Source organism: Astyanax mexicanus, chromosome 6 (assembly GCF_023375975.1).
Source record: "Astyanax mexicanus isolate ESR-SI-001 chromosome 6, AstMex3_surface, whole genome shotgun sequence".
Lineage (NCBI taxonomy): Eukaryota > Metazoa > Chordata > Actinopteri > Characiformes > Acestrorhamphidae > Astyanax > Astyanax mexicanus.
Window position 1 is genome coordinate 9,389,927 of NC_064413.1, and position 26,422 is coordinate 9,416,348.

Genomic DNA, 26,422 nt, shown 5'->3' on the forward strand with positions numbered 1-26,422 from the left:
GTGAAACAGTGAGAGCAGGATGACATAGTGAATGAGGGGTGAAGTAGTGAGAGTAGGGTGAGGTACAGTAGTGAATGAGGGGTGAAGTAGTGAGAGCAGGGTGAGGGAGGTAGTGAATGAGGGGTGAAGTAGTGAGAGCAGGGTGAGGTACAGTAGTGAATGAGGGGTGAAGTAGTGAGAGCAGGGTGAGGGAGGTAGTGAATGAGGGGTGAAGTAGTGAGAGTAGGGTGAGGTACAGTAGTGAATAAGTGGTGAAGTAGTGAAAGCAGGGGGAGGTAGTGAATGAGGGGTGAAGTAGTGAGAGCAGGGTGAGGTACAGTAGTGAATGAGGGGTAAAGTAGTGAGAGCAGGGGGAGATACAGTAGTGAATGAGGGGTGAAGTAGTGAGAGCAGGGTGAGGGAGGTAGTGAATGAGGGGTGAAGTAGTGAGAGCAGGGTGAGGTACAGTAGTGAATGAGGGGTGAAGTAGTGAGAGCAGGGGGAGGTACAGTAGTGAATGAGGGGTGAAGTAGTGAGAGCAGGGGGAGATACAGTAGTGAATGAGGGGTACAGTAGTGAGAGCAGGATGAGGAAGGTAGTGAATGAGGGGTGAAGTAGTGAGAGCACGATGAGGTAAAGTAGTGAATGAGGGGTGAAGTAGTGAGAGCAGGGGGAGATACAGTAGTGAATGAGGGGTACAGTAGTGAGAGCAGGATGAGGAAGGTAGTGAATGAGGGGTGAAGTAGTGAAAGCAGGGGGAGGTAGTTAATGAGGGGTGAAGTAGTGAAAGCAGGGGGAGGTAGTGAATGAGGGGTGAAGTAGTGAGAGCACGATGAGGGAGGTAGTGAATGAGGGGTGAAGTAGTGAGAGCAGGATGAGGAAGGTAGTGAATGAGGGGTGAAGTAGTGAGAGCAGGGTGAGGAAGGTAGTGAATAAATGGTGAAGTAGTGAGAGCAGGGGGAGGTAAAGTAGTGAATGAGGTGTGAATTAGTGAGAGCAGGGTGAGGTAGTGAATGAGGGGTGAAGTAGTGAGAGCAGAGTGAGGGAGGTAGTGAATGAGGGGTGAAGTAGTAAGAGCAGGGTGAGTGAGGTAGTGAATGAGGGGTGAAGTAGTGAGAGCAGGGGGAGGGAGGTTGTGAATGAGGGGTGAAGTAGTGAAAGCAGGGGGAGGTAGTGAATGAGGGGTGAAGTTGTGAGAGCAGGGTGAGGTACAGTAGTGAATGAGGGGTGAAGTTGTGAGAGCAGGGTGAGATACAGTAGTGAATGAGGGGTGAAGTAGTGAGAGCATGGTGAGGGAGGTAGTGAATGAGGGGTAAAGTAGTGAGAGCAGGGTGAGGGAGGTAGTGAATGAGGGGTGAAGTAGTGAGAGCAGGGTGAGGTACAGCAGTGAATGAGGGGTAAAGTAGTGAGAGCAGGGTGAGGTACAGTAGTGAATGAGGGGTACAGTAGTGAGAGCAGGGTGAGTGAGGTAGTGAATGAGGGGTGAGGTAGTGAGAGCAGGGTGAGGTAGTGAGTGGAGGTTCTTTACGGGTTCTATCAGTAGTGCTGACGGCGGGACCCTCCAGGTCCTGCAGGAGTGTGTGTACGCTGATCCGGTACTGAGTGTTGGGTGTCAGGTTGTAGATACACTCCTGAGACACTCCCCCATTTACACTCTGCTCCTGCCGCCACCCATCTGTCAATCAAACACAACAGGAAATGGTATGAGGGATAAAATATACTTTTATCACGCAGATTACTTATAGATCAATCATATCACTATATTGCCAGAAGTATTCACTCGTCTGCATTCACACACATATGAATTTGAGTGACATCTCATTTTTTATCCATAGGGTTTAATATGAAGTTGCCCCATCTTTCAACTCTTCTGGGAAGGCTTTCCACAAGGTTTAGGAGTGTGTTTATGGGAATTTTTGACCATTCATCCAGAAGCACATTTGTGAGATCTCCACTCTCTATCAAGTTGAGGTCAGGCCAGTCATGGATTCTCCACACCAAACTTGCTCATCCGTGTCTTTATGGAGCTTGCTTTGTGCACTGGGGTGAAGTCATGTTGGAACAATAAGGGGCCGTCCAAAAACTGTTCACACTGTTCAAGTTGGAAGCATGAAATTGTCAGCAATGTCTTGGTCTGCTGAAGAATTAAGAATTCCATGCTCTGAAAAACAACCCCACACCATAATCCCTCCTCCACCAAACTTTACACTTCACACAATGTAGTAAAATACAGGGGTTGGACAATGAAACTGAAACACCTTGTTCTAGATCCCAATAATTTATTGTCTCAACGGACAATTCTGGTGGAAATAGGAGAGTTGAGGTGCACATTGAATTCTGCCGTGATTTGTTCAGCAGTGGTTTTATATTTTTTGGATACAATCCGGGTTAGCACCCGAACATCCATTTCAGACAGCTTCCTCTTACAGCATCCACAGTTAATCCTGTTGGATGTGGTTCATCCTTCTTGGTGGTATGCTGACATTACCCTGGATACCGTGGCTCTTGATACATCACAAAGACTTGCTGTCTTGGTCACAGATGCTCCAGCAAGACGTGCACCAACAATTTGTCCTCTTTTGAAATCTGGTATGTCACCCATAATGTTGTGTGCATTGCAATATTTTGAGTAAACTGTGCTCTTACCCTGCTAATTGAACCTTCACACTCTGCTCTTACTGGTGCAATAATGTGCAATTAATGAAGATTGGCCAGCAGGCTGCTCCAATTTAGCCATGAAACCTCCCACACTAAAATGACTGAAATGAGTGTTTTAGTTTCATTGTCCAACCCCTGTATGTTCTCCTGGAAACCACCAAACCTAAACAGACTCGTTCATCAGGCTCAGAAGAAAGTTGGAGATCTGTGCACTATGCTCCTCAGCATCTGCTTGCTCCACTCTGTTATTTTACGCTAACAGTGCAAGTGTCACGCAGGAAAGGGTTACAATACGGACGTAATTGTGGGTATACATTTATTTAAATAATATGAAAAACTAATGCATAAATTTAAAACAAACATGAGAGATGCATAATAAACAAATAAACAAGGCTAGAAAAACAAGGAAAAAAGACAAGAACTACGACTAATAAAAACTAAGAAAAAAGAAACTGAACTGACAAGAACTGTCCCTGTCGTCTTCCATTTCCTTACTATGTTCTATGTATCCTTACTATGTATCCTTCCCCTGAACAACTATGTTGAACAATCTTTGTTTTTAGATCATTTGAGAGTTGTTTTGATGAGCCCATCACTCTTTAGAGGAGATTCAAATAGGAGAACAACTTGCAATTGGCCACCTTAAATACCTTTTCTCATGATTGGATACACCTGGCTATGAAGTTCAAAGCTCAATGAGGTTACCAAACCAATTTTGTGCTTCAGTAAGTCAGTAAAAAGTAGTTGGGAGTATTCAAATCAATAAAATGATAAGGGTGCCCATACTTTTGCACCGGTCAAATTTTGGTTTAATGCATATTGCACATTTTCTGTTAGTACAATAAACCTCCTTTCAATCCTGAAATATTACTGTGTTCATCAGTTATTAGATATATCAAACTGAAATGGCTGTTGCAAACACCCAAATATTTAGAACTAAAAATGATTAAGATTAATAGGGGTGCCCAAACTTTTTCATATGACTGTATATACACGAGTAGGGTGAGGAACACCTGGGACTGGTAACAAGTGGGCGTGGTTACAAACAAGACACAAGGTAATAACACTGATAGCTAAAGAAAATTTCACGATTGGACTTGTTGTACAGATGCTGCATCTTATCACAATACCACACTGGAATTCTGTCAGTCTGCCTGTAGGTACTTAGTTTTATACACCTGTGACCAGTTCATTGATTTAGATGGGGTGACTGAATGCTTTTTTTGCAGTATAGTGTATATTGGTTTTAGATCAATATACACTTCTTTTAATTCTTGTTTCTGTATATTGAGCTGTAATCAAAAGCCCCTCCCACCCCCGTCTCTCCAGCATTAATATCTGGCAGTTTGATTGTGCCATTTATCATAGTTTGTCTGTTATTAAACTCTGAGTCTGGAAGCGAAATAAGTGTCTGGTTTCAGAGCAGCAAAACAACAAGCTCATCATTTCAAACAATCCAAACAGCCGAGTCAGGAATTCTGTATGTCTCCTGTTTAAAAACAAAAAAACTGCTTCCAAAGCTGGATCTGAGTTTCTATTCCATCAGGACCGTCGCTCAGTTACTCTCATAATAATGAAGAACACAGGAATCCGCTAATGAACCACTCCAGTAATCCCTCAGTGAGATAGAGCAATAGAGCGTGGGTGGGGGGTGGGGGTTCTTAAAGACGGGGTCTTCACTGATGTACAATAATCCTGTATTTGGCAGCAGCTGCTCGACTCCACAGCTCCACAGGATTCTCATGACTTTCACCACTTTACTGTCAGCTGGAGCCACACCCTCAGTTCAGAAACACCCCACCCTCTATCTGAGTCAGTACCACTTCCCTAAAAACATTAAGAATAGTGAAACCAGATAGCAGTGTGTGAGCGTGTGTGTGTGTATTACTCACTCTCTAGAGACTCGATGATAACCCTGTAGACAGATGCCTGCTGGACCGGCTCCCACTGAACACACAGACTGTCAGGCTTTATCTGATATGTGTTGAGTCTGCTCACTCCAAGAAACACTGAAAAAAACACACATTTACACAGTGAGTGTTAAACATACCTGAACTTAACAGGAACAAACTTAAATACACACACAATGTTCACAATGTCGAATGAGCCTGGTTGGATGAGCATTGGGAATATTGAATGAGGCTGGTAGGAATGTTGGATCAGGCTGGTAGTAATGTGGGATGAGGCTGGTAGTAATGTTGGACGAGGCTGGGAGTAATGTTGGATGAGGCTGGTAGTAATGTTGGATGGGGCTGGTAGTAATGTTGAATGAGTCTGGTAGTAATGTGGGATGAGGCTGGTAGTAATGTGGGATGAGGCTGGTAGTAATGTGGGATGAGGCTGGTAGTAATGTTGGACGGGGCTGGTAGTAATGTTGAATGAGGCTGGTAGTAATGTTGGACGAGGCTGGGAGTAATGTTGGATGAGGCTGGTAGTAATGTTGGATGGGGCTGGTAGTAATGTTGGATGAGGCTGGTAGTAATGTTGGATGAGGCTGGTAGTAATGTGGGATGAGGCTGGTAGTAATGTGGGATAGTAATGTGGGATGAGGCTGGTAGTAATGTGAGATGAGGCTGGTAGTAATGTGGGATGAGGCTGGTAGTAATGTTGGATGTGGCTGGTAGTAATGTTGAATTAGGCTGGTAGTAATGTGGGATGAGGCTGGTAGTAATGTTGGATGAGGCTGGTAGTAATGTTGGATGAGGCTGGTAATAATGTGGAATGAGTCTGGTAGTAATGTGGGATGAGGCTGGTAGTAATGTTGGATGAGGCTGGTAGTAATGTTGGATGAGGCTGGTAGTAATGTTGGATGAGGCTGGTAGTAATGTTGGATGAGGCTGGTAGTAATGTAGGATGAGGCTGGTAGTAATGTGGGATGAGGCTGGTAGTAATGTGGGATGAGGCTGGTAATAATGTGGGATGAGGCTGGTAATAATGTGGGATGAGGCTGGTAATAATGTGCAATGAGGCTGGTAGTAATGTGGGATGAGGCTGGTAGTAATGTTGGATGAGGCTGGTAGTAATGTTGGATGAGGCTGGTAGTAATGTTGGATGGGGCTGGTAGTAATGTTGGATGAGGCTGGTAGTAATGTTGGATGGGGCTGGGAGTAATGTTGGATGAGGCTGGGAGTAATGTTGGACGAGGCTGGTAATAATGTTGGATGGGGCTGGTAGTTTTGTTGGATGAGGCTGGTAGTAATGTTGGATGAGGCTGGTAGTAATGTTGGATGAGGCTGGTAGTTTTGTTGGATGAGGCTGGTAGTAATGTTGGATGGGGCTGGTAGTTTTGTTGGATGAGGCTGGTAATAATGCTGGATGGGGCTGGTAATAATGCTGGATGAGGCTGGTAGTAATGTTGGATGAGGCTGTGAGTAACATGGAGTAACAAGCCTTTCAAAGTATGATTATTTAGTATAGGAAGACTTGCAGATAAAACACTGTGAAAACTACAGTCCCGCATTTCATTATTTAAAGGTCAGTCTGAACTGATATTGATGAGACTCAGTGAGTCAATAGAATGCAGTACATTTATCAATATGTTAACTAAGGTGTTTTATAGTGCAGATATAGAGAAGATTGTGTTTGTAAGAGTGAAACACTGACGGGTGTTGGCTGTGCCGCTGAGTGCTGGGCTGGAGCCGGTGCCGTATGAGGCGAGAACGTTAACGCTGTACTCGGTTCCACTCAGTAGGTTCAGGACCAGAAGGCTGTTCACATCCTCACCTACATACGTCTCCAGTGGACGACCTGATGCTACACAAAAAAAAAACACAGACAAACAACATATTATTTTACTGATAATGCTAAAATTTACAAGACTATTTTGTTTACTATACAGTTAGTATACAGAAACACTAAACATACATATGGGAGCACTATATGGGCACTATACAAAGGCATGGGAGCACTATACAGTTATACAGGAGCACTTTACAGAAATAGACAGAGGAAGCACTACACAGCAACACTGTAGAGCAATACAGTTGTACAGAAGCGCTCTACAAGTATAGAGGAGCACTATACACTCATACCGGAGAGCTATACAAGAATATGGAAGGGCTAAACAGGCACTGTACAGGAATATGGGAGCACTATACAGGAATATGGGAGTGGAAACACTATACAGGAATATGAGAGCTCTAAACAGGAATATGGGAGCGCTATACAGGAATATGGAAGCACTACACAGGAATATGAGAGCTCTAAACAGGAATATGGGAGCACTATACAGGAATATGGAAGCACTATGCAACAATATGGGAGGGCTAACCAGGAAAATAGGAGAGCTACACAGGAACATAGGATTGCTATACAGTTGCACAGGTGCACTAATAAGGAATATGGGAGTGCTATACAGTTATACATAGTCACTGTACAGGAAAATAGGAGCACTATACAGGAAAATAGGAGCGCTATACAGGAAAATAGGAGTACTTTACATGAAAATAGCAGCACTAAAAAGGAAAATAGGAGAACTGTACAGGAAAATAGGAGCACTATACAGGAAAATAGGAGCGCTATACAGGAATACAGGAGTTCTTTACATGAAAATAGGAGCGCTATACAGTTGTATAGGTGCACTAATCAGAAATATGGGAGGGATTAACAGTTGTACAGGAGCACTGTACAGGAATATGGGCGCACTATACAGTTATAAGTAGGCACTGTACTGGAATAATGAAACGCTTTCCAGTTCTACATGAGCACTGTACAGGAATATGGAAGCACTATACAGAAATATGGGACCACTATACAGTTGTACGTAAGCACTGTACAGGAATATGGGAGCACTATACAGGAAAATGGGAGCACTATACAGTTGTACGTAAGCACTGTACAGGAATATTCGAGCACTGTACAGGAATATGGGAGCACTATACAGTTGTACGTAAGCACTGTACAGGAATATAGGAGCACTGTACAGGAATATGGGAGCACTATACAGGAATACTGGAGCACTATACAGGAATATGGGAGCACTATACAGTTGTACGTAAGCACTGTACAGGAATATGGGAGCACTGTACAGGAATATGGGAGCGCTATACAGTTGTACGTAAGCACTGTACAGGAATATGGGAGGACTATACAGGAATATGGGAGCACTATACAGGAATACTGGAGCACTATACAGGAATATGGGAGCACTATACAGTTGTACGTAAGCACTGTACAGGAATATGGGAGCACTGTACAGGAATATGGGAGCGCTATACAGTTGTACGTAAGCACTGTACAGGAATATGGGAGCACTATACAGGAATACTGGAGCACTATACAGGAATATGGGAGCACTATACAGGAATACTGGAGCACTATACAGGAATATGGGAGCACTATACAGTTGTACGTAAGCACTGTACAGGAATATGGGAGCACTATACAGGAATATGGGAGCGCTATACAGTTGTATGTAAGCACTGTACAGGAATATGGGAGCACTATACAGGAATATGGGAGCGCTATACAGTTGTATGTAAGCACTGTACAGGAATATGGGAGCACTATTGGGAGCACAAGCAAAAAGCAAATAAATACTAATGGGTCTCATCACACACATGTGTGTGTTTGGACACAGATACACACCTGTAGTGGGTTTATAGGTGATCCTGTAGCCTGAGGTGGGAGAGGCAGGGGGGTCCCAGCTGATGCGAAAGCGGTTATACCATTCCTCAGATACTCGCAGGTTAGTGGGGGCAGAGAGGGGTACTGACCACAACACACATACACACACACAAACACACAATAAATATCACTGTGAATAAATTATTAACACTTAGCTTTCAATCTAATTTCTCTTTCTCCCTGCCTGCAGGTTTCTGTCTCTCTTCCTCCTTTTCTCTTTCTCTCTCTATCTCTTTATCTTTTTCTCTCTTACTCCCGCTCCATTTTCCTCTATCTAAATCTATCTGTATCTCTCTCTTCCTCTCTCTCTCTCTACTTCTCTATCATCCTCTGTCTATCGCTGCCTTTTTTCTCTCCCTTTCCCTCTGTCTCTTTCTATCTTTCTCCCTGTCTAGTTCTCTTTTGCTGTCTATTTCTCTCTCTCCCTCTATCTCTTTATTCCCCACTCCTTTTGCCACTATCTCTTGTCTATCTCTCTCTCTCTCCCACTTTCTCTCTCTTTTCCTCTGTCTATTTCTTTTTTCCTTTCTCTTTCTTTCTCTCTCTCTGACTATTAATCTATTTTTCTTCTTTTCTCTCTTGTTTTGTCCCTCTGTCTATCTCTCTATTTGTCTCTCTTCTTTCCCTCTATCACTCTTTTCACCTCTCTCTGTCTCTCTCTTTCCCCTGTATATCTCTTCTTCCCTCTCTCTCTTTTTCTCTGCCTTTCTTTCCCTCTCCCCCTTCCTATCTGTTTATCTCTCTTCCCCCTGTATATCTCTATTTCCCTCTCTTTTTCTCTTAGGCTCTATATACCTTTCTCTCTTACTCGCTATCTCTCTTTCCTTCTCTCTTTCTCTCTGTCTATCGATCTTTCCTTTTCTCTCTTATTCCATCTGTCTCTTTCTGTATTTCTGTCTATTTCTCTATTTTCTTCTCTCTCTTTCTTGTTCTATTTCCCTCTGTCTATCTCTCTCTTTCCCTCTGTCTAATTATCCCTCTCTTTTCCCTCTATCTTTTTTCCCTCTTTCTCTCTGCCCATTTCTCTGTCTATTTCTCTCTCAATTTTCCTCTGTCTAACAATCTTTCCAACTGTCTCTCTGTCTCTCTTTTTCCCCTGTCTATTTCTCTTTCCCTCTGTCTATTTCTCTATCTCTGTCTACACACACTCACTGACCTGCTGCAGTGGTGGAGGGGATGGTGGTGGTGGTGATTCCATCGACTGGTGACACAAAACAAACGTTATGTTTAAATATTGTTTATAAACAGCGTTTCCATCTGAACCTCATCATTTAATCAGTTACAATAATATTTAATATAAATTGCTGATAGAATAGAGTTTTACGTGTGGTTTGCAGTCCAGTCACAGCACTGCTCTCAGACTGATCTTCATAAATAGCAGACAGCAGCACCTCGTACTCCGTCAGAGCAGAGAGATCCTTCACCACATACGAGTCTACATCACCAGGCACCACCACCTTCAACACAAACATCACTATAAACATTCAAACACCACAACACCATGTCAACCAGCACAGTCAAATTCATGATAAACAAGTTAAGAGAAAGTCAATATGTGAAGCTATTGTGATGGAGTTCGAGTATAGTGATATAGTTGGAGTGTAGTGATGGAGTTGGAGTATAGTGATGGAGTTAGAGTATAGTGATGGAGTTGGAGTATAGTGATGAAGTTGAGATGTGTATGTTTCTGGTTTTAGTGAAAGTGTTAATCAGATTCTGGGTCTGGTGTTTGTGGCTGTGTAGTTGGAGTATAGTGATGGAGTTGGAGTTTAGAGTGATGGACTTAGAGTATAGTAATGAAGTTGGAGTATAGTGATGGAGATGGAGTATAGTGATGGAGTTGGAGTTTAGAGTGATGGACTTAGAGTATAGTAATGAAGTTGGAGTATAGTGATAGAGTTGGAATATAGTAATGGATTTGAAGTATAGTGATGATTCAGAATATAGTGGTGGAGTTGGAGTATTGTGATAGAGTTCGAGTATAGTGATGGAGTTGGAGTATAGAGTGATGGAGTTTGACTATAGAGTGACGGAGTTGGAGTATAGTAATGGAGTTGGAGTATAGAGTGATGGAGTTGGTGTATAGTGGTGGAGTTGGAGTATAGAGTGATGAAGCTGTAGTATAGTGATGGAGTTGGAGTATAGAGTGATGGAGCTGGAGTATAGTGATGGAGTTGGAGTATAGTGATGGAGTTGGAGTATAGTGATGGAGTTATAGTATAGTGATGGAGTTGGAGTATAGAGTGATGGAGTTAGAGTATAGTGATGGAGTTGGAGTACAGTGATGGAGTTATAGTATAGTGATGGAGTTGGAGTATAGTGATGGAGTTACAGTATAGTGATGGAGATAACGTATAGAGTGATGGAGTTAGCGTATAAAGTGATGGAGTTAGAGTATAGTGATGGAGTTGGAGTATATTGATAGAGTTGGAGTATAGTGATGGAGCTAGAGTATAGTGATGGAATTAGCGTATAGAGTGATGGAGTTAGAGTATAGTGATGGAGTTAGAGTATAGTGATGGAGTTGGAGTATAGTGATAGAGTTGGAGTATAGTGATGGAGTTAGAGTATAGTGATGGAGTTAGAGTATAGTGATGGAGTTGGAGTATGGTGATGGATTTAGAATATAGTGATGGAGTTAGAGTATAGTGATGGAGATAACGTATAGAGTGATGGAGTTAGCGTATAAAGTGATGGAGTTAGAGTATAGTGATGGAGTTGGAGTATAGTGATAGAGTTGGAGTACAGTGATGGAGTTAGCGTATAGTGATGGAGTTAGAGTATAGTGATGGAGTTAGAGTATAGTGATGGAGTTAGAGTATAGTGATGGAGTTAGAGTATAGAGATGTAGTTAGAGTATAGTGATGGATTTGGAGTATAGTGATGGAGTTAGAATATAGTGATGGAGTTCGCGTATAGTGATGGAGTTAGAGTATAGTGATGGGGTTGGAGTATAGTGATAGAGTTGGAGTATAGTAATGGAGTTAGAGTATAGTAATGGAGTTAGAGTATAGTGATGGAGTTGGAGTATAGTGATGGAGTTAGAGTATAGTGATGAAGTTAGAGTATAGTGATAAAGTTAGAGTATAGTGATGGAGTTGGAGTATAGTGATGGATTTAGAGTATAGAGTGATGGAGTTAGAGTATAGTGATGGAGTTGGAGTATAGTGATGGAGTTAGAGTATAGTGATGGAGTTAGAGTATAGTGATGAAGTTGAGATGTGCATGGCTCTGGTTTTAGTGAAAGTGTTAATCAGGTTGTGGGTCTGGTGTTTATGACTGTATAGTTGGAGTATTGATGGAGTGATGGAGTTGAAGTATAGAGTAATGGATTTAGAGTATAGTGATGAAGTCTGAGTATAGTGATGGGTTTAGAGTATAGTGATGGATTTAGAGTATAGTGATGGAGTTGGAGTATAATGATGGAGTTGGAGTATAGTGATGGGGTTGAAGTAGAGTGATGGAGTTGAAGTAGAGTGATGGAGTTGGAGTATAGGGATGGAGTTTGAGTATAGTGAGGGAGTTGGAGTATAGTGATGGAGTTGGATCATATTGATGGAGTTGGAGTATTGTGGTGTTTGTGTTTGTGGCTGTTTAGTTGGAGTATAGAGTGGTATAGTTGGAGTATAGTGATGGAGTTAGAGTATTGTGGTGTTTGTGTTTGTGGCTGTTTAGTTGGAGTATAGAGTGGTAGAGTTGGAGTATAGAGTGATGGATTTAGAGTATAGTGATGGAGTTGGAGTATAGAGTGATGGATTTAGAGTATAGTGATGAAGTTGGAGTATAGAGTGATGGATTTAGAGTATAGTGATGGAGTTAGAGTATAGTGTCGGAGTTGGAGTATAGTGATGGAGTTGGAGTATAGAGTGATGGATTTAGAGTATAGTGATGAGTTGGAGTATAGTGATGGATTTAGAGTATAGTGATGTAGTTGGAATATAGTGATGGAGTAAGAGTATAGTGATGGAGCTAGAGTATAGTGATGGAGTTGGAGTATAGAGTGATGGATTTAGAGTATAGTGATGGAGTTAGAGTATAGTGATGGAGTTGGTGTATAGTGATGGAGTTGGAGTATAGTGATGGAGTTGGAGTATAGAGTGATGGATTTAGAGTATAGTGATGGATTTAGAGTATAGTGATGGAGTTGGAGTATAGAGTGATGGATTTAGAGTATAGTGATGGAGTTGGAGTATAGAGTGATGGATTTAGAGTATAGTGATGGAGCTGGAGTATAGAGTGATGGATTTAGAGTATAGTGATGGAGTTTGAGTATAGAGTGATGGATTTAGAGTATAGTGATGGACCTGGAGTATAGAGTGATGGATTTAGAGTATAGTGATGGAGTTGGAGTATAGTGATGGAGTTGGAGTATAGAGTGATGGATTTAGAGTATAGTGATGGAGTTGGAGTATAGTGATGGAGTTGGAGTATAGAGTGATGGATTTAGAGTATAGTGATGGAGCTGGAGTATAGAGTGATGGATTTAGAGTATAGTGATGGAGCTGGAGTATAGAGTGATGGATTTAGAGTATAGTGATGGAGCTGGAGTATAGAGTGATGGATTTAGAGTATAGTGATGGAGTTAGAGTATAGTGATGGAGTTGGAGTATAGTGATGGAGTTGGAGTATGGTGATGGATTTAGAACAGGGGTGTCAAACTCATTTTGGCCGAGGGCCACATTGGCATATTGGCTGTCCTCCGAGGGCCAGATGTAACTTATAAATATAAGAAAATGTAACCAAATGTAATATATGTAAATGAATGTAATTACTCCTTAATGTTAAATAACTCTCAATATATTATTTATTCAATCAAATATTACAGTTGCATGGAAAAAATGTTTGTTTGTTGCTCTATTAACATAAATCCTGTTATGAAATCCAAAAACTCCATCAATCAAGAACCAAACTATACAAGTGAATAGAAATGACATAAAATACAAGTTATATTAACTTTGATCAAAACGTTTGATACTGAAAAGAGGCTTAATTAATATAAAATCAAAAATTGTGAGCTGTGACAGATTTAGCATTTCCTCATCCAACCACTAGTGGGAGCTGCAGCAGCACAAGCCCACAGTCTTTACTGAGTCAGAGCTACAGCCCAGCCACGGGCTACAGGACTCAGCTGAGCCAGTCTGGAGCGTTTTTAAAATTTTAAGTTCTTCTGTGTATGAAATAAAATAACCCCACTAACCGGATAATACAGCTCTCTACAGTTCATATTTCAGCCCAAGCAGCTAACAGCAGCAGTTTAGAGCAGCCATCCCGGAGTCACTGCTCGGATTACATTATAAACAGGTCAGTTAGCGCGCTGCTAACCTCAGGATGTTTATAACTACGGAGTTTAGAACACACCACGGCTGCAAGGTTAGACTGTTGAAGGCTACTGGAGACTATTAAAGGCTATTGGAGGTTATTGAAAGGGTTATTGGGGGCAGAAATCAGTAAAGGCTGGTTAGATAAGTGATTCACCTCCTCGTCCTTTGCTGAGGTGAAACTGCGACTAGCGATGTCACAGTGATGTTTATTAACCTCATTAAAACAGATTTTATCAGCTATTGTCTTATAAATATTTACACATAATTTATATCTCTTCTAAAAAGCGTTTATTTTGGTCAGTAACACAAAATGCATACCGGTCTTTCGCCTTGAAGCACAGCCGTCCGTCTGCATCAACTTGTCTTTTTCTGGATATTATGGGATAAACATGTCTCAATTCCACCCGCGAAGTTACACCTTCCCTCCGGCAGGGTTTCCACATCAATGACTACACTGCCGTGTAGTGGCAGTAAGCCGTAACTTTGCGGGTAATACAATCGACAAGCATTGTGGGAAATGTATTTTTTGGTCAAAGAACGCTTCTGACCTATTTATTATAGACACTAAGATTTTACAAGCTCTCGCGGGCCACATAAAAAGACGTGGCGGGCCACATTTGGCCCGCGGGCCTTGTGTTTGACACATGTGATTTAGAATATAGTGATGGAGTTAGAGTATAGTGATGGAGTTGGAGTATAGTGATGGAGTTAGAGTATAGTGATGGAGTTAGAGTATAGTGATGGAGTTAGAGTATAGTGATGGAGTTGGAGTATGGTGATGGATTTAGAGTATAGTGATGGAGTTAGAGTATAGTGATGGAGTTAGAGTATAGTGATGGATTTAGAGTATAGAGATGTAGTTAGAGTATAGTGATGGATTTGGAGTATAGTGATGCAGTTGTAGTATAGTGATGGAGTTAGAATATAGTGATGGAGTTCGCGTATAGTGATGGAGTTAGAGTATAGTGATGGGGTTGGAGTATAGTGATAGAGTTGGAGTATAGTAATGGAGTTAGAGTATAGTAATGGAGTTAGAGTATAGTGATGGAGTTGGAGTATAGTGATGGAGTTAGAGTATAGTGATGAAGTTAGAGTATAGTGATAAAGTTAGAGTATAGTGATGGAGTTGGAGTATAGTGATGGATTTAGAGTATAGTGATGGATTTAGAGTATAGTGATGGAGTTGGAGTATAGAGTGATGGAGTTAGAGTATAGTGATGGAGTTGGAGTATAGTGATGGAGTTAGAGTATAGTGATGGAGTTAGAGTATAGTGATGAAGTTGAGATGTGCATGGCTCTGGTTTTAGTGAAAGTGTTAATCAGGTTGTGGGTCTGGTGTTTATGGTATGGTATTATGGTATAGTATTGTGGTGTTTGTGTTTGTGGCTGTTTAGTTGGAGTATAGAGTGGTATAGTTGGAGTATAGTGATGGAGTTAGAGTATTGTGGTGTTTGTGTTTGTGGCTGTTTAGTTGGAGTATAGAGTGGTAGAGTTGGAGTATAGAGTGATGGATTTAGAGTATAGTGATGGAGTTGGAGTATAGAGTGATGGATTTAGAGTATAGTGATGGAGTTAGAGTATAGTGTCGGAGTTGGAGTATAGTGATGGAGTTGGAGTATAGAGTGATGGATTTAGAGTATAGTGATGGAGTTAGAGTATAGTGATGGAGTTGGTGTATAGTGATGGAGTTGGAGTATAGTGATGGAGTTGGAGTATAGAGTGATGGATTTAGAGTATAGTGATGGAGTTGGAGTATAGTGATGGAGTTGGAGTATAGAGTGATGGATTTAGAGTATAGTGATGGATTTAGAGTATAGTGATGGAGTTGGAGTATAGTGATGGAGTTAGAGTATAGTGATGGATTTAGAGTATAGTGATGTAGTTGGAATATAGTGATGGAGTAAGAGTATAGTGATGGAGCTAGAGTATAGTGATGGAGTTGGAGTATAGAGTGATGGATTTAGAGTATAGTGATGGAGTTAGAGTATAGTGATGGAGTTGGTGTATAGTGATGGAGTTGGAGTATAGTGATGGAGTTGGAGTATAGAGTGATGGATTTAGAGTATAGTGATGGATTTAGAGTATAGTGATGGAGTTGGAGTATAGAGTGATGGAGTTAGAGTATAGTGATGGAGTTGGAGTATAGTGATGGAGTTAGAGTATAGTGATGGAGTTAGAGTATAGTGATGAAGTTGAGATGTGCATGGCTCTGGTTTTAGTGAAAGTGTTAATCAGGTTGTGGGTCTGGTGTTTATGACTGTATAGTTGGAGTATTGATGGAGTGATGGAGTTGAAGTATAGAGTAATGGATTTAGAGTATAGTGATGAAGTCTGAGTATAGTGATGGGTTTAGAGTATAGTGATGGATTTAGAGTATAGATGGAGTTGGAGTGATGGAGTTGATAGATGGAGTGATAGAGTTGAAGTAGAGTGATGGAGTTGGAATATAGAGTGATGGAGTTGGAGTATAGGGATGGAGTTTGAGTATAGTGAGGGAGTTGGAGTATAGTGATGGAGTTGGATCATATTGATGGAGTTGGAGTATTGTGGTGTTTGTGTTTGTGGCTGTTTAGTTGGAGTATAGAGTGGTATAGTTGGAGTATAGTGATGGAGTTAGAGTATTGTGGTGTTTGTGTTTGTGGCTGTTTAGTTGGAGTATAGAGTGGTAGAGTTGGAGTATAGAGTGATGGATTTAGAGTATAGTGATGGAGTTGGAGTATAGAGTGATGGATTTAGAGTATAGTGATGGAGTTAGAGTATAGTGTCGGAGTTGGAGTATAGTGATGGAGTTGGAGTATAGAGTGATGGATTTAGAGTATAGTGATGGAGTTAGAGTATAGTGATGGAGTTGGTGTATAGTGATGGAGTTGGAGTATAGTGATGGAGTTGGAGTATAGAGTGATGGATTTAGAGTATAGTGATGGAGTTGGAGTATAGTGATGGAGTTGGAGTATAGAGTGATGGATTTAGAGTATAGTGATGGATTTAGAGTATAGTGATGGAGTTGGAGTATAGTGATGGATTTAGAGTATAGTGATGTAGTTGGAATATAGTGATGGAGTAAGAGTATAGTGATGGAGCTAGAGTATAGTGATGGAGTTGGAGTATAGAGTGATGGATTTAGAGTATAGTGTTGGAGTTAGAGTATAGTGATGGAGTTGGAGTATAGAGTGATGGATTTAGAGTATAGTGATGGAGTTGGAGTATAGAGTGATGGATTTAGAGTATAGTGATGGAGCTGGAGTATAGAGTGATGGATTTAGAGTATAGTGATGGAGTTTGAGTATAGAGTGATGGATTTAGAGTATAGTGATGGAGTTTGAGTATAGAGTGATGGATTTAGAGTATAGTGATGGAGTTGGAGTATAGAGTGATGGATTTAGAGTATAGTGATGGAGTTGGAGTATAGTGATGGAGTTGGAGTATAGAGTGATGGATTTAGAGTATAGTGATGGAGTTGGAGTATAGAGTGATGGATTTAGAGTATAGTGATGGAGCTGGAGTATAGAGTGATGGATTTAGAGTATAGTGATGGAGTTGGAGTATAGAGTGATGGATTTAGAGTATAGTGATGGAGCTGGAGTATAGAGTGATGGATTTAGAGTATAGTGATGGAGCTGGAGTATAGAGTGATGGATTTAGAGTATAGTGATGGAGTTGGAGTATAGAGTGATGGATTTAGAGTATAGTGATGGAGTTGGAGTATAGAGTGGTGGATTTAGAGTATAGTGATGGAGTTGGAGTATAGTGGTGTTTGTGTTTGTGGCTGTAGGGCAGGGGGGTCTGGATGAGTTCTTATTATCTGCACTGATGGCTCTCAGTAAACACATTGACCTGCAGCGCTATCAGTGAAGAACAGCTGAACCAACTCAAAGCCGCTCATAAAGAGTCCTGATGCAGTTTACTGCACGCACACACACACACACACATACACACACACTCACACACACACACAGAGTTATTTGAGAGGGTAAACTGACAGATGACTTTTTGATGACCACAGTTAGTTGATGACCAACAGATAGTTGATAGAACCAAAATAATTTTATTCAAGAAGGCATTTACACTGAACTCCTGGATAACATAGTTTACAAATACTGTACTCTATGTAACCTGATATTAGGAGCACTATATTGCTATGTAGTGATTACTGGAGGTAATGCTACAGTGGTGTTATTCCTTATTTATTGCATGTTTGTCACTCCTACCAAATCATCAAACTAATTTAAATATTAGACGAAGACAACACAAATTAACACAAAATACAGTTTTTAAATGAAGGTTTTTAATATTAAGGAAGAAAACAAATCCAAACCTACATTGTCCTTTGTGAAAAAGTGTTTGCCCCCTCAGTTAAAACATAACTTAACTGGTTTATCACATCTAAATCCAAATTCTCTAGCCACACCCAGGTCTAATTTCTGCCACACCTTTTCCCAATCAAGAAATCACTTACATAGGACATGCCTGACAAAGAGAAGTCCACCAAAAGATCCTTAAAAGCTACACATCATGCTATGATCCAAAGAAATTCAGAAACAAATTAGAAAGAAAGTAATTGAGATCTATCAGTCTGGAAAAGGTTATAAAGCCATTTCTAAAGTTTAGGGACTGCTGCAAACCGAACTAAAGGCTATTATTCACAAATGGCAAAAACATGGAACAGTGGTGAACCTTTCCAGGAGTGTCCGACTGTCCAAAATTACCCCAAGAGTGCGGCGAGGACTCATCCAAGAGGTCTCAAAAGACCCTACATCAACATCCAAAAAACTGCAGGCCTCATTTGCCTCAGTTAAGCTCTATGTTCATGACTCCACCATAAGAAAGCAACTGGGCAAAAATTGCCTACATGACAGAGTGCCAAAGACAAAAACCACTGCTGAGCAAAAAGAACATTAAGGCTCGTCTCAATATTTCTAGAAAACATCTTGATGATCCTCGCTGTTCCTGTTCATTAAATGAAAATGAAGCCAAAATCTTCCGCCATGTTGGTGATCCTGAAACCCGAGTCTGCGCAGTAGAGACCAGAGGAGGGAGAAAAACTGTGGAGAGACAGCCTACTCATTTACATAACCCCGCCCCTGAGAGCTGCCTCACGGTCATAGGCTGCAGAGCAGAGCTGACGGTCTGTTATTGGTCCCGGCCATAACCAGCCCCTTTACAATAACCACACCTTTTTTGAATAGAGCTGAATAACATTTTTAAAAACGAATTCTGTGAAAAAAAAAATTAACAATATAAGCACTAGCTGTTACATTTAAATGTAGGTAGAATTACAGTATATTAGAAAAAAGCGTGATTGAAATTTGTCTGTTTTGCCATTGAAACCTATGGGGGTTGGTGGGGTTACACAGCTTTCTGCAACCGAACAGCAGGGGGCGCCCGACCTGTGGTGGCTTCACTTTTGAGAGACGATGCTCTGTCCTGCTATACACAGTCTATGAATGGAACCATATATTTCTGCTGCCTACCAAAAAGTTCTGAAGGCCAATGTCTGGCTGTTTGTGACCCCAAGCTAAAACGAACTTGGGTTCAGGACAATGATACAAAACACACCAGCAAGTTCACCTCTGAATGGCTGAAGAAAAACAAAATGAAGACTTTGCTGTGGCCTAGTCAAAGTCCTGACCTGAGTCCTATTGAGATGCTGTGGCATGACCTTAAAAAGGCAGCTCATAATCGAAAACCCTCCGATGTGACAGAATTACAACAATTGCAAAGATGAGTGGAACAAAATTCCTTTTACAATGCTGTAAAAGACAATGTGCAAGTTACTGCAGTTGTTGCTGGAAAGGGTGGCACAAGCAGTTATTAGGTTTGGAGGGAAAACACGTTTTTGTGTAGGTTTGGATTTTTTTTCTCCCTTAACAGTAAAAACCTTTTTGTGTTTACTTGTGTTTACTTTGATTAATATTTAAAGTTTGATTAAGAGAGACAAACATGCAAAAAAAAATAAGAAATGATGAAGGGGACGTGCTTTTTTACACCACTGTTTATGTGGTGACCAGAAATATAGGTGACTACTGTCTAGTTAGACAGCTCTTAACTTACCTAAATAACAGGACACCATAACACCATTTGATCCTAATATTTGCCTGAGAATATATCCCTGAGAAATTGGTCAGGAGTCGCCAATAAAACAGAAGTGTCAGTCTCTCCACCATGAACTCTGTATGTTCTGAATGTGTGTAAAACTGACCTCTTCATTGTTTGCATCTCCCAGGGGTCTCCAGGTCAGTTTATAGAGCACCACCCCCTCCGCAGGCTGAGTCCAGCTCACCTGGAAACTCTCCGATGTCACTTCACTGATCCTGAGGTCCAGCGGAGCGGGCACCAGCTCTGATAGACATAAAAAATGATCAACACACTCAAATGTAACATTTTAGGAGATTTAAAAAGTGGATCTGCAGTAAAAATGACCTGAGTATAGTTTGATTCTTAATTAAAGCAGATATTTATTGATGCTTATTCAACACTACTGAGACTTACAACTGAGACTCAGCGCTGTACTGAGACACACTGATACATACCAAGGGCCCTATTTTATCAATACTTAGGCGTGCATCATGCTGCGTGATTAGAGCATGTCAGTGTGCTCTCTTCGCTATCATAACAATGGCTCAAAACTTAATTAACCATAGGAGTGTTTGGCCATAACATGAAATAATTCTTTCAAGAGCCAGGTGCGCTCTGATTTTGGCGAATTGCTATTTTAACAGCGCAGCTACCTGGAGGTGTCAGCAGAGGAAACTGTGCTGCTTGTTCACGCTCATTTATTCTGTTTATTGTGATGAATGTCTGACAGTTGACATCTGTCTAGGTTGTTTTCAGTCAGTGGTGCACCTGTGTTTTCTGTTGTAAAGATAGCAATATGGCAAAAATTGACCTGAACACTATTTTCACAGGTGAAACCCTTGAAAATAGACTGTTGACGAGGTGTACAATAGCAATGAGCATCTCAATGCACCTAGCAGAATGTAGGGCCCTAAGACTTACCACAGAGACTCAGACACTGACACTGAGACTCACCTGTGAGACTAAATAACACACTGAGACTTAACAAGACTCACTGAGACTCACTACTGAATATAGGTTGCTAATTGTGACTTCAATCGCAAATTCTGAAGCAAAAAGAAACTCTGGTGGTTGACTATAATTTTAGCTTTTTTTTAATAGTGATGTTTAAAGTGGATTGACAGCAACACATGCGTTAAATCATATTTCAGATATGAAATAAGTGATAAACTTGGCTATATTTATACAGTAATACAGTAATAGATCAGAGGACCTTACTGTACACCTCATCTCTCACAGTGATTATATAAACTTGGAGTGAAAGTGATAGGAATGCAGTAATAGTGTTAAAATGATCTTCCTTATGCAGTCATCAGATATACTTTCAGCATCGTCAGAGCTCCACAGTGCAGAGTGTTCATAGGTCAGTAGAGAGTGAGACACTATGACCTTTTATCTCTGTAAAAAGTGTAGCTTTGCCCAAAGAAGTGAATTGCTGTTGTTAACTCCTTACAACCAGTCAACAGCCACCTTCTTTGGTGAATAGTGAATTTTCTGGTTGACTAATCAACTATTCTGTAGGAGTTTGTAGCCCCTACTACTGAGACAAACTGAGACATCGTGAGACTCACTAAGACCCACTGAGACTTACTTGACTAGTTCCCAGACAGGGATTAAGCCTAGTTGTAGATTATATTTTCCTTTCAATAGAAAAAATCCATTCACAATGCTGTGTATTCCAGGACTAAATTTAATCCTGGTCTGGGAAACACATTAAGATACACTGAGACAAACTAAGGAGGCTTTTAAAAGTGTCTATTTACAGATTTCAACAGGCACAAATAATCAAAAACACTTACATTTAAACTGTCAGAACTAAACTATGATGGCTATATACTTTATGTAGTGTATGTATATGGATTACAGTTAAACTTGTTCTTACTTGTGATGAAGCCTCCATTAAGTGCTTCTGATTGGCCGTCCCCATAAACAGCAAACACAGCCACACTGTACTCTGTTACAGACGCCAGGTTCTTCAGATAAACACTAGAGACGGGGCCCAACTCCACCTAATACACATCAAACACAGAGATTCTAACAATAAACACAGAGATGCTAACATCACATACTCTCACATCAAACAGAGATTTCAACATCCAACACTTCCCCATCAAACACAGACACTTCAAAATCAAATACTCTCACATAAACATCACACACAGAGATTCTAACAAATACTCAGATACTTTCACATGAAACAGAGATTTAAGGATTCAAGAATTTAAAGAGACTTTGTCATTTGCATCATATACATGAGGTGGAATGGAATAAAGAATCAAATAGAGGCAAGATAAATAGACATGTATATATGTATATTCAGCCATTAATGTCTAAACCACTGGCAACTAAGAGACTACACCCCTAAATGTACAAACTGAGCACTGCTTATCATTTCTCCTCCAAAATGTCATGTGACTCGTTAGTGTTACTAGGTCTCAGGTGTGCATAGGGAGCAAGTGTGTTCAGTTTTGAAAGTACAGCTCTCACACCCTCTCATACTGGTCACTGAAACTTCGAACATGGCACCTCATGGCAAAGAACTCTCTGAGGATCTTAAAAGACGAATTGTTGCACTAGATGAAGATAGCCAACACCCTAAAACTGAGCTGCAGCACAGTGGCCAAAGATAATCCAGCATTTTAAAAGAGCACGGTCCACTCAAAATAGACCTCACATTGGTTGTCTAAAGAAGCTGAGTGCATGTGCTCAGCATCACAATCAAATACTGTCTTTGAAAAAAAGGCACAGGAGTGCCGTCAGCATTGCTGCAGAGATTGAAGAGGTGCGGGGGTCAGCCTGTCAGCACTCAGACCATACACTGCACACTACATTAAATTGGTCAGCATGGCTGTCACTCTCTTCTGAGAACCTCTTCTGAAGTCTGTACACAAGAAAGCATGCAAACAGATTGCTGAATACATGTCAACAAAGGACATGGATTAATGCAACCAAGTCCTATGGTCTGATGAGACCAAGATTAATTTGTTTGGTTCAGATGGTCTCAAGCATGTGTGGCTGCAATCAGGTGAGGAGTATAAAGATAAATGTGTCATGCCTACAGTCAAGCATGGTGGAGGGAGTTTCATGGTCTGGGTCTGCATGAGTGCAGCAGGTGTTGGGGAGTTACTGTACATTTCATTGAGGGACACATGAACTCCAATATGCACGGTGGAATACTGAAGCAGAACATGATCTCCTCCCTTCAGAAACAGCATTCCAGCATTATAATGACCCAAACACACCTCTAAGACGACTACTGCTTTATTAAAGAGGCTGAGGGTGAAGATGATGGACTGGGCGAGCATGACTCCAGACCTAAACCCAATAGAACATCTTCGGGGTATCCTGAAGCGGAAGGAGGAGTGTAAAGTATTGAATATCCGCCTCCGTGATGTCGTCATGGAGGAATGGAAAAGCATTCCAGTGGCAACCTGTGAAGCTCTGGTAAACTCCATGCCCAGGAGAGTTAGGGCAGTTCTGGAAAATAATGGTAGTCACACAAATATTGACACTTCAGGAACTTTTACTAAGGGGTGTACTCACTTTAGTTGCCGGTGGTTTAGACATTAATGGCTGTACATTGAGTTATTTTGAGGGAAGAATAAATTGACACTGTTATATAGGCTGCACACAGACTACTTTTTATTGTGTCAAAGTGACATTTTTTCAGTGTTGTACCATGAAAAGATGTACTTAAATATCTGCAGAAATGTGAAGGGTGTACTCACTTCTGTGATACGCTGTATCAGGGTAGGTATTAATTACAGTGTGTATCAGATTAGCTCACCTCGTTAGTTTGTGCTCCTCCAGTCTTGAGGTACATTACTCGGTATCCTGTAACGCTGTTGGACGGTGCGTCCCATTTAAGGCGAACAGAACTGTGGTCCACCTCAGTGATGCGCAGATTCCGAGGAGGCCTTAGAGACACTGAAACACACACTCATCACATTACACCCACCATTAATCACACTCCCTAAACACCCAGCACTAATACTCTGAGTGTGAAAATGTGTGTGTGTGTGAGAGGGTGTAGGATTGTGAGTGTAGGTGTGAGATAAAGTGTAGGTGTGAGTTTAGGTGTGAGTGCATGTGTAAGTGCAAGTGTATGTATGAGTGTAAGTGCGAGTGTAGGTGGGAGTGTGAGTCCATGTGTAGGTGTGAATGTAGTTGTGAGTGTAGGTTAGTGAGTAAGTGTGAGTGTAAGTGCAGGTTTGAGTGCATGTGTAAGTGGAAGTGAAGGTTTGAGTGTAAGTTTGTGAGTGCATGTGTGTGTGCGAGTGTAGGTGTAAGTGTGAGTGCATGTGTGAGTGCAGGTGTAAGTGGGAGTGAAGGTTGGAGAGCATGTGTAAGTGCGAGTGTAGGTTTGAGTGCGAGTGTAGGTGTGAGTGTAAGTTTGTGAGTACATGTGTAAGTGTGAATGTAGTTGTGAGTGTAAGTGTGAGTGTAAGTTTGTAAGTGTAGGTTTGAGTGCATGTGTAAGTGTGAGTACAGGTGTGTGTGCATGTGTAGGTGTGAATGTAGTTGTAAGTGTGAGTCTAAGTTTGTAAGTGCAGGTTTGAGTGCATGTGTAAGTGGGAGTGAAGGTTTGAGTGTAAGTTTGTGAGTGCATGTGTATGTGTGAGTGTAGGTGTAAGTGTGAGTGCAGATGTGGGTAAATGTGTAAGGTTTGAGTGCAAGTGTGAGTGTTGGTGTGAGTGCGAGTGTAGGTGTAAGTGTAAGTTTGTGAGCGCATGTGTGTGAGTGCAGGTTTGAGAACAAGTGTAAGTGCGAGTGTAGGTGTGAGTGTAAGTTTGTTAGTGTAGATGTGAGTGCATGTGTAAGTGGGAGTGAAGGTTTGAGTGCATGTGTAAGTGTGAGTGTTGGTGTGAGTGCAAATGTAAGTGCGAGTGTAAGTGCGAGTGTAGGTTTGAGTGTATGTGTAAGTGCAAGTGTAGGTGTGAGTGTAAGTTTTTGAGTGCATGTGTAAGTGTGGGTGTAGGTTTGAGTGCAAATGTAACTGCGAGTGTAGGTATGAGAGTAAGTTTGTGAGTGTAAGTTTGTTAGTGCAGGTTTGAGAGCAAGTGTAAGTGCGAGTGTAGGTGTGAGTGTAAGTTTGTTAGTGCAGGTGTGAGTGCATGTGTAGGTGTGAGTGTAAGTTTGTGAGTGAATGTGTAAGTGCGAGTGTAGGTTTGAGTGCATGTGTAACTGCGAGTGTAGGTGTGAGTGTAAGTCTATGAGTGCATGTGTGTGAGTGTAGGTTTGAGTGCAAATGTAAGTGCGAGTGTAGGTGTGAGTGTAAGTTTGTTAGTGTAGGTGTGAGTGCATGTGTAAGTGCGAGTGTAGGTGTGAGTGTAGGTGTGAATGTAAGTCTATGAGTGCATGTGTGTGAGTGTAGGTTTGAGTGCAAATGTAAGTGCGAGTGTAGGTGTGAGTGTAAGTTTGTTAGTGTAGGTGTGAGTGCATGTGTAAGTGCGAGTGTAGGTGTGAGTGTAGGTGTGAATGTAAGTCTATGAGTGCATGTGTGTGAGTGTAGGTTTGAGTGCAAATGTAAGTGCGAGTGTAGGTGTGAGTGTAAGTTTGTTAGTGTAGGTGTGAGTGCATGTGTAAGTGCGAGTGTAGGTTTGAGAGCAAGTATAAGTGCGAGTGTAGGTATGAGGGTAAGTTTGTGAGTGTAAGTTTGTCAGTGCATGTGAATGTAATTGTGAGTGTAGTTGTGAGTGTTGCACTAACGGGTGGTCTCCTGGGCGGTGGCGGGGTCACTGGCCTCCTCTCCAAACAAGGCGTAAACAGTTACAGTGTATTCAGTATCAGAACTCAAACCCACCAGATCCAGATCCGTCTCCACCATGCCTACTGTAACCTACAGCACACAGAACCAGTGCATCCATTACCATCAGCCGTCAATCATCCACCTGACTCCTCCCACAAACACACCCCTGATCTCTCACCTCCGTCATGTTCTCGCCACTAAGAGGAACGTACAGAACCGTGTAGCCAGAAGCCCCTTCTGCAGCCTGCCAGCGAACACGCATGGAGTTATGGGTAACGGCATACAACTCTAGACCAGTCACCATTGGCAGGGCCACTACACACACACACACACACACAAAGAATGTTAGTGAATCATTCAGGTTTGTTCAGGTGTGTAAACCATTGATTCAGCGGTTCAGTTTCTTTATTATTCAGTGAATAATATTAATTAATAATCAGTTTGAGTGTTCAGGTGATCAGAGTGTGTGTGTGTGTGTGTGTGTGTGTGTGAGGGACTAACGTGTGGTCTCGCTGCCCCGGAGTGCATCGCTGGCAGAGGAGGTGTAAATGGCGAACACGGCGATCTCGTACTCTGTCAGAGAATTCAGATTCCTCAACACCGCCACACTCTCTGAACCATCCACCACCACCTACACACACACACAAACACACAAACACAGACAAACAGTGGCAGTGGTCATTCAGTTGCACATGTGTAAACTTGACTGTCTGACTGTAACTGTGTTCAACAAAAGTTGATTTCAGGGAGGTTACCCCACAAAAAAAAAAAAAAAAAAAAAACTTGCGCACACACCAAAGGATAACGAAACCTTACTTTTATATTTATTCGTTTTACTTTTTTTTAATTAAATTTAGAGTATTCAGAGGTAAAATGCGTTTTATCTTTTTTCTTTTTGGAAGGCCCTGCATCTGCTTTCCTTTTTTTTTTAAAGCCTTTATTTGACAAAAATTGACAGTTACAATATCACAAAAAAATTGCACAACATCAAAAACATTTCATATCGTATTACAAT

At 41.4% G+C, this 26,422-nt stretch overlaps 1 protein-coding gene across 2 annotated transcripts in view; it reads right to left on the reverse strand.

The window, feature by feature from the left end:
• The window catches only part of col14a1a (collagen, type XIV, alpha 1a), a 120,447-nt gene that overhangs the window by 51,703 nt on the left and 42,322 nt on the right, over nucleotides 1-26,422 (reverse strand). For both annotated transcript variants that reach the window (XM_049480203.1, XM_049480204.1), the window contains exons 12-23: nucleotides 25,909-26,038; nucleotides 25,586-25,722; nucleotides 25,368-25,497; nucleotides 23,446-23,585; nucleotides 21,541-21,667; nucleotides 19,783-19,922; nucleotides 9,587-9,719; nucleotides 9,419-9,463; nucleotides 8,224-8,346; nucleotides 6,241-6,390; nucleotides 4,530-4,646; nucleotides 1,508-1,654 (exon numbers count right to left, since the gene is read on the reverse strand). In XM_049480203.1, coding sequence (XP_049336160.1) covers nucleotides 1,508-1,654; nucleotides 4,530-4,646; nucleotides 6,241-6,390; nucleotides 8,224-8,346; nucleotides 9,419-9,463; nucleotides 9,587-9,719; nucleotides 19,783-19,922; nucleotides 21,541-21,667; nucleotides 23,446-23,585; nucleotides 25,368-25,497; nucleotides 25,586-25,722; nucleotides 25,909-26,038 — 1,519 coding nt within the window. The remainder of the gene's footprint in view (nucleotides 1-1,507; nucleotides 1,655-4,529; nucleotides 4,647-6,240; nucleotides 6,391-8,223; nucleotides 8,347-9,418; nucleotides 9,464-9,586; nucleotides 9,720-19,782; nucleotides 19,923-21,540; nucleotides 21,668-23,445; nucleotides 23,586-25,367; nucleotides 25,498-25,585; nucleotides 25,723-25,908; nucleotides 26,039-26,422) is intronic.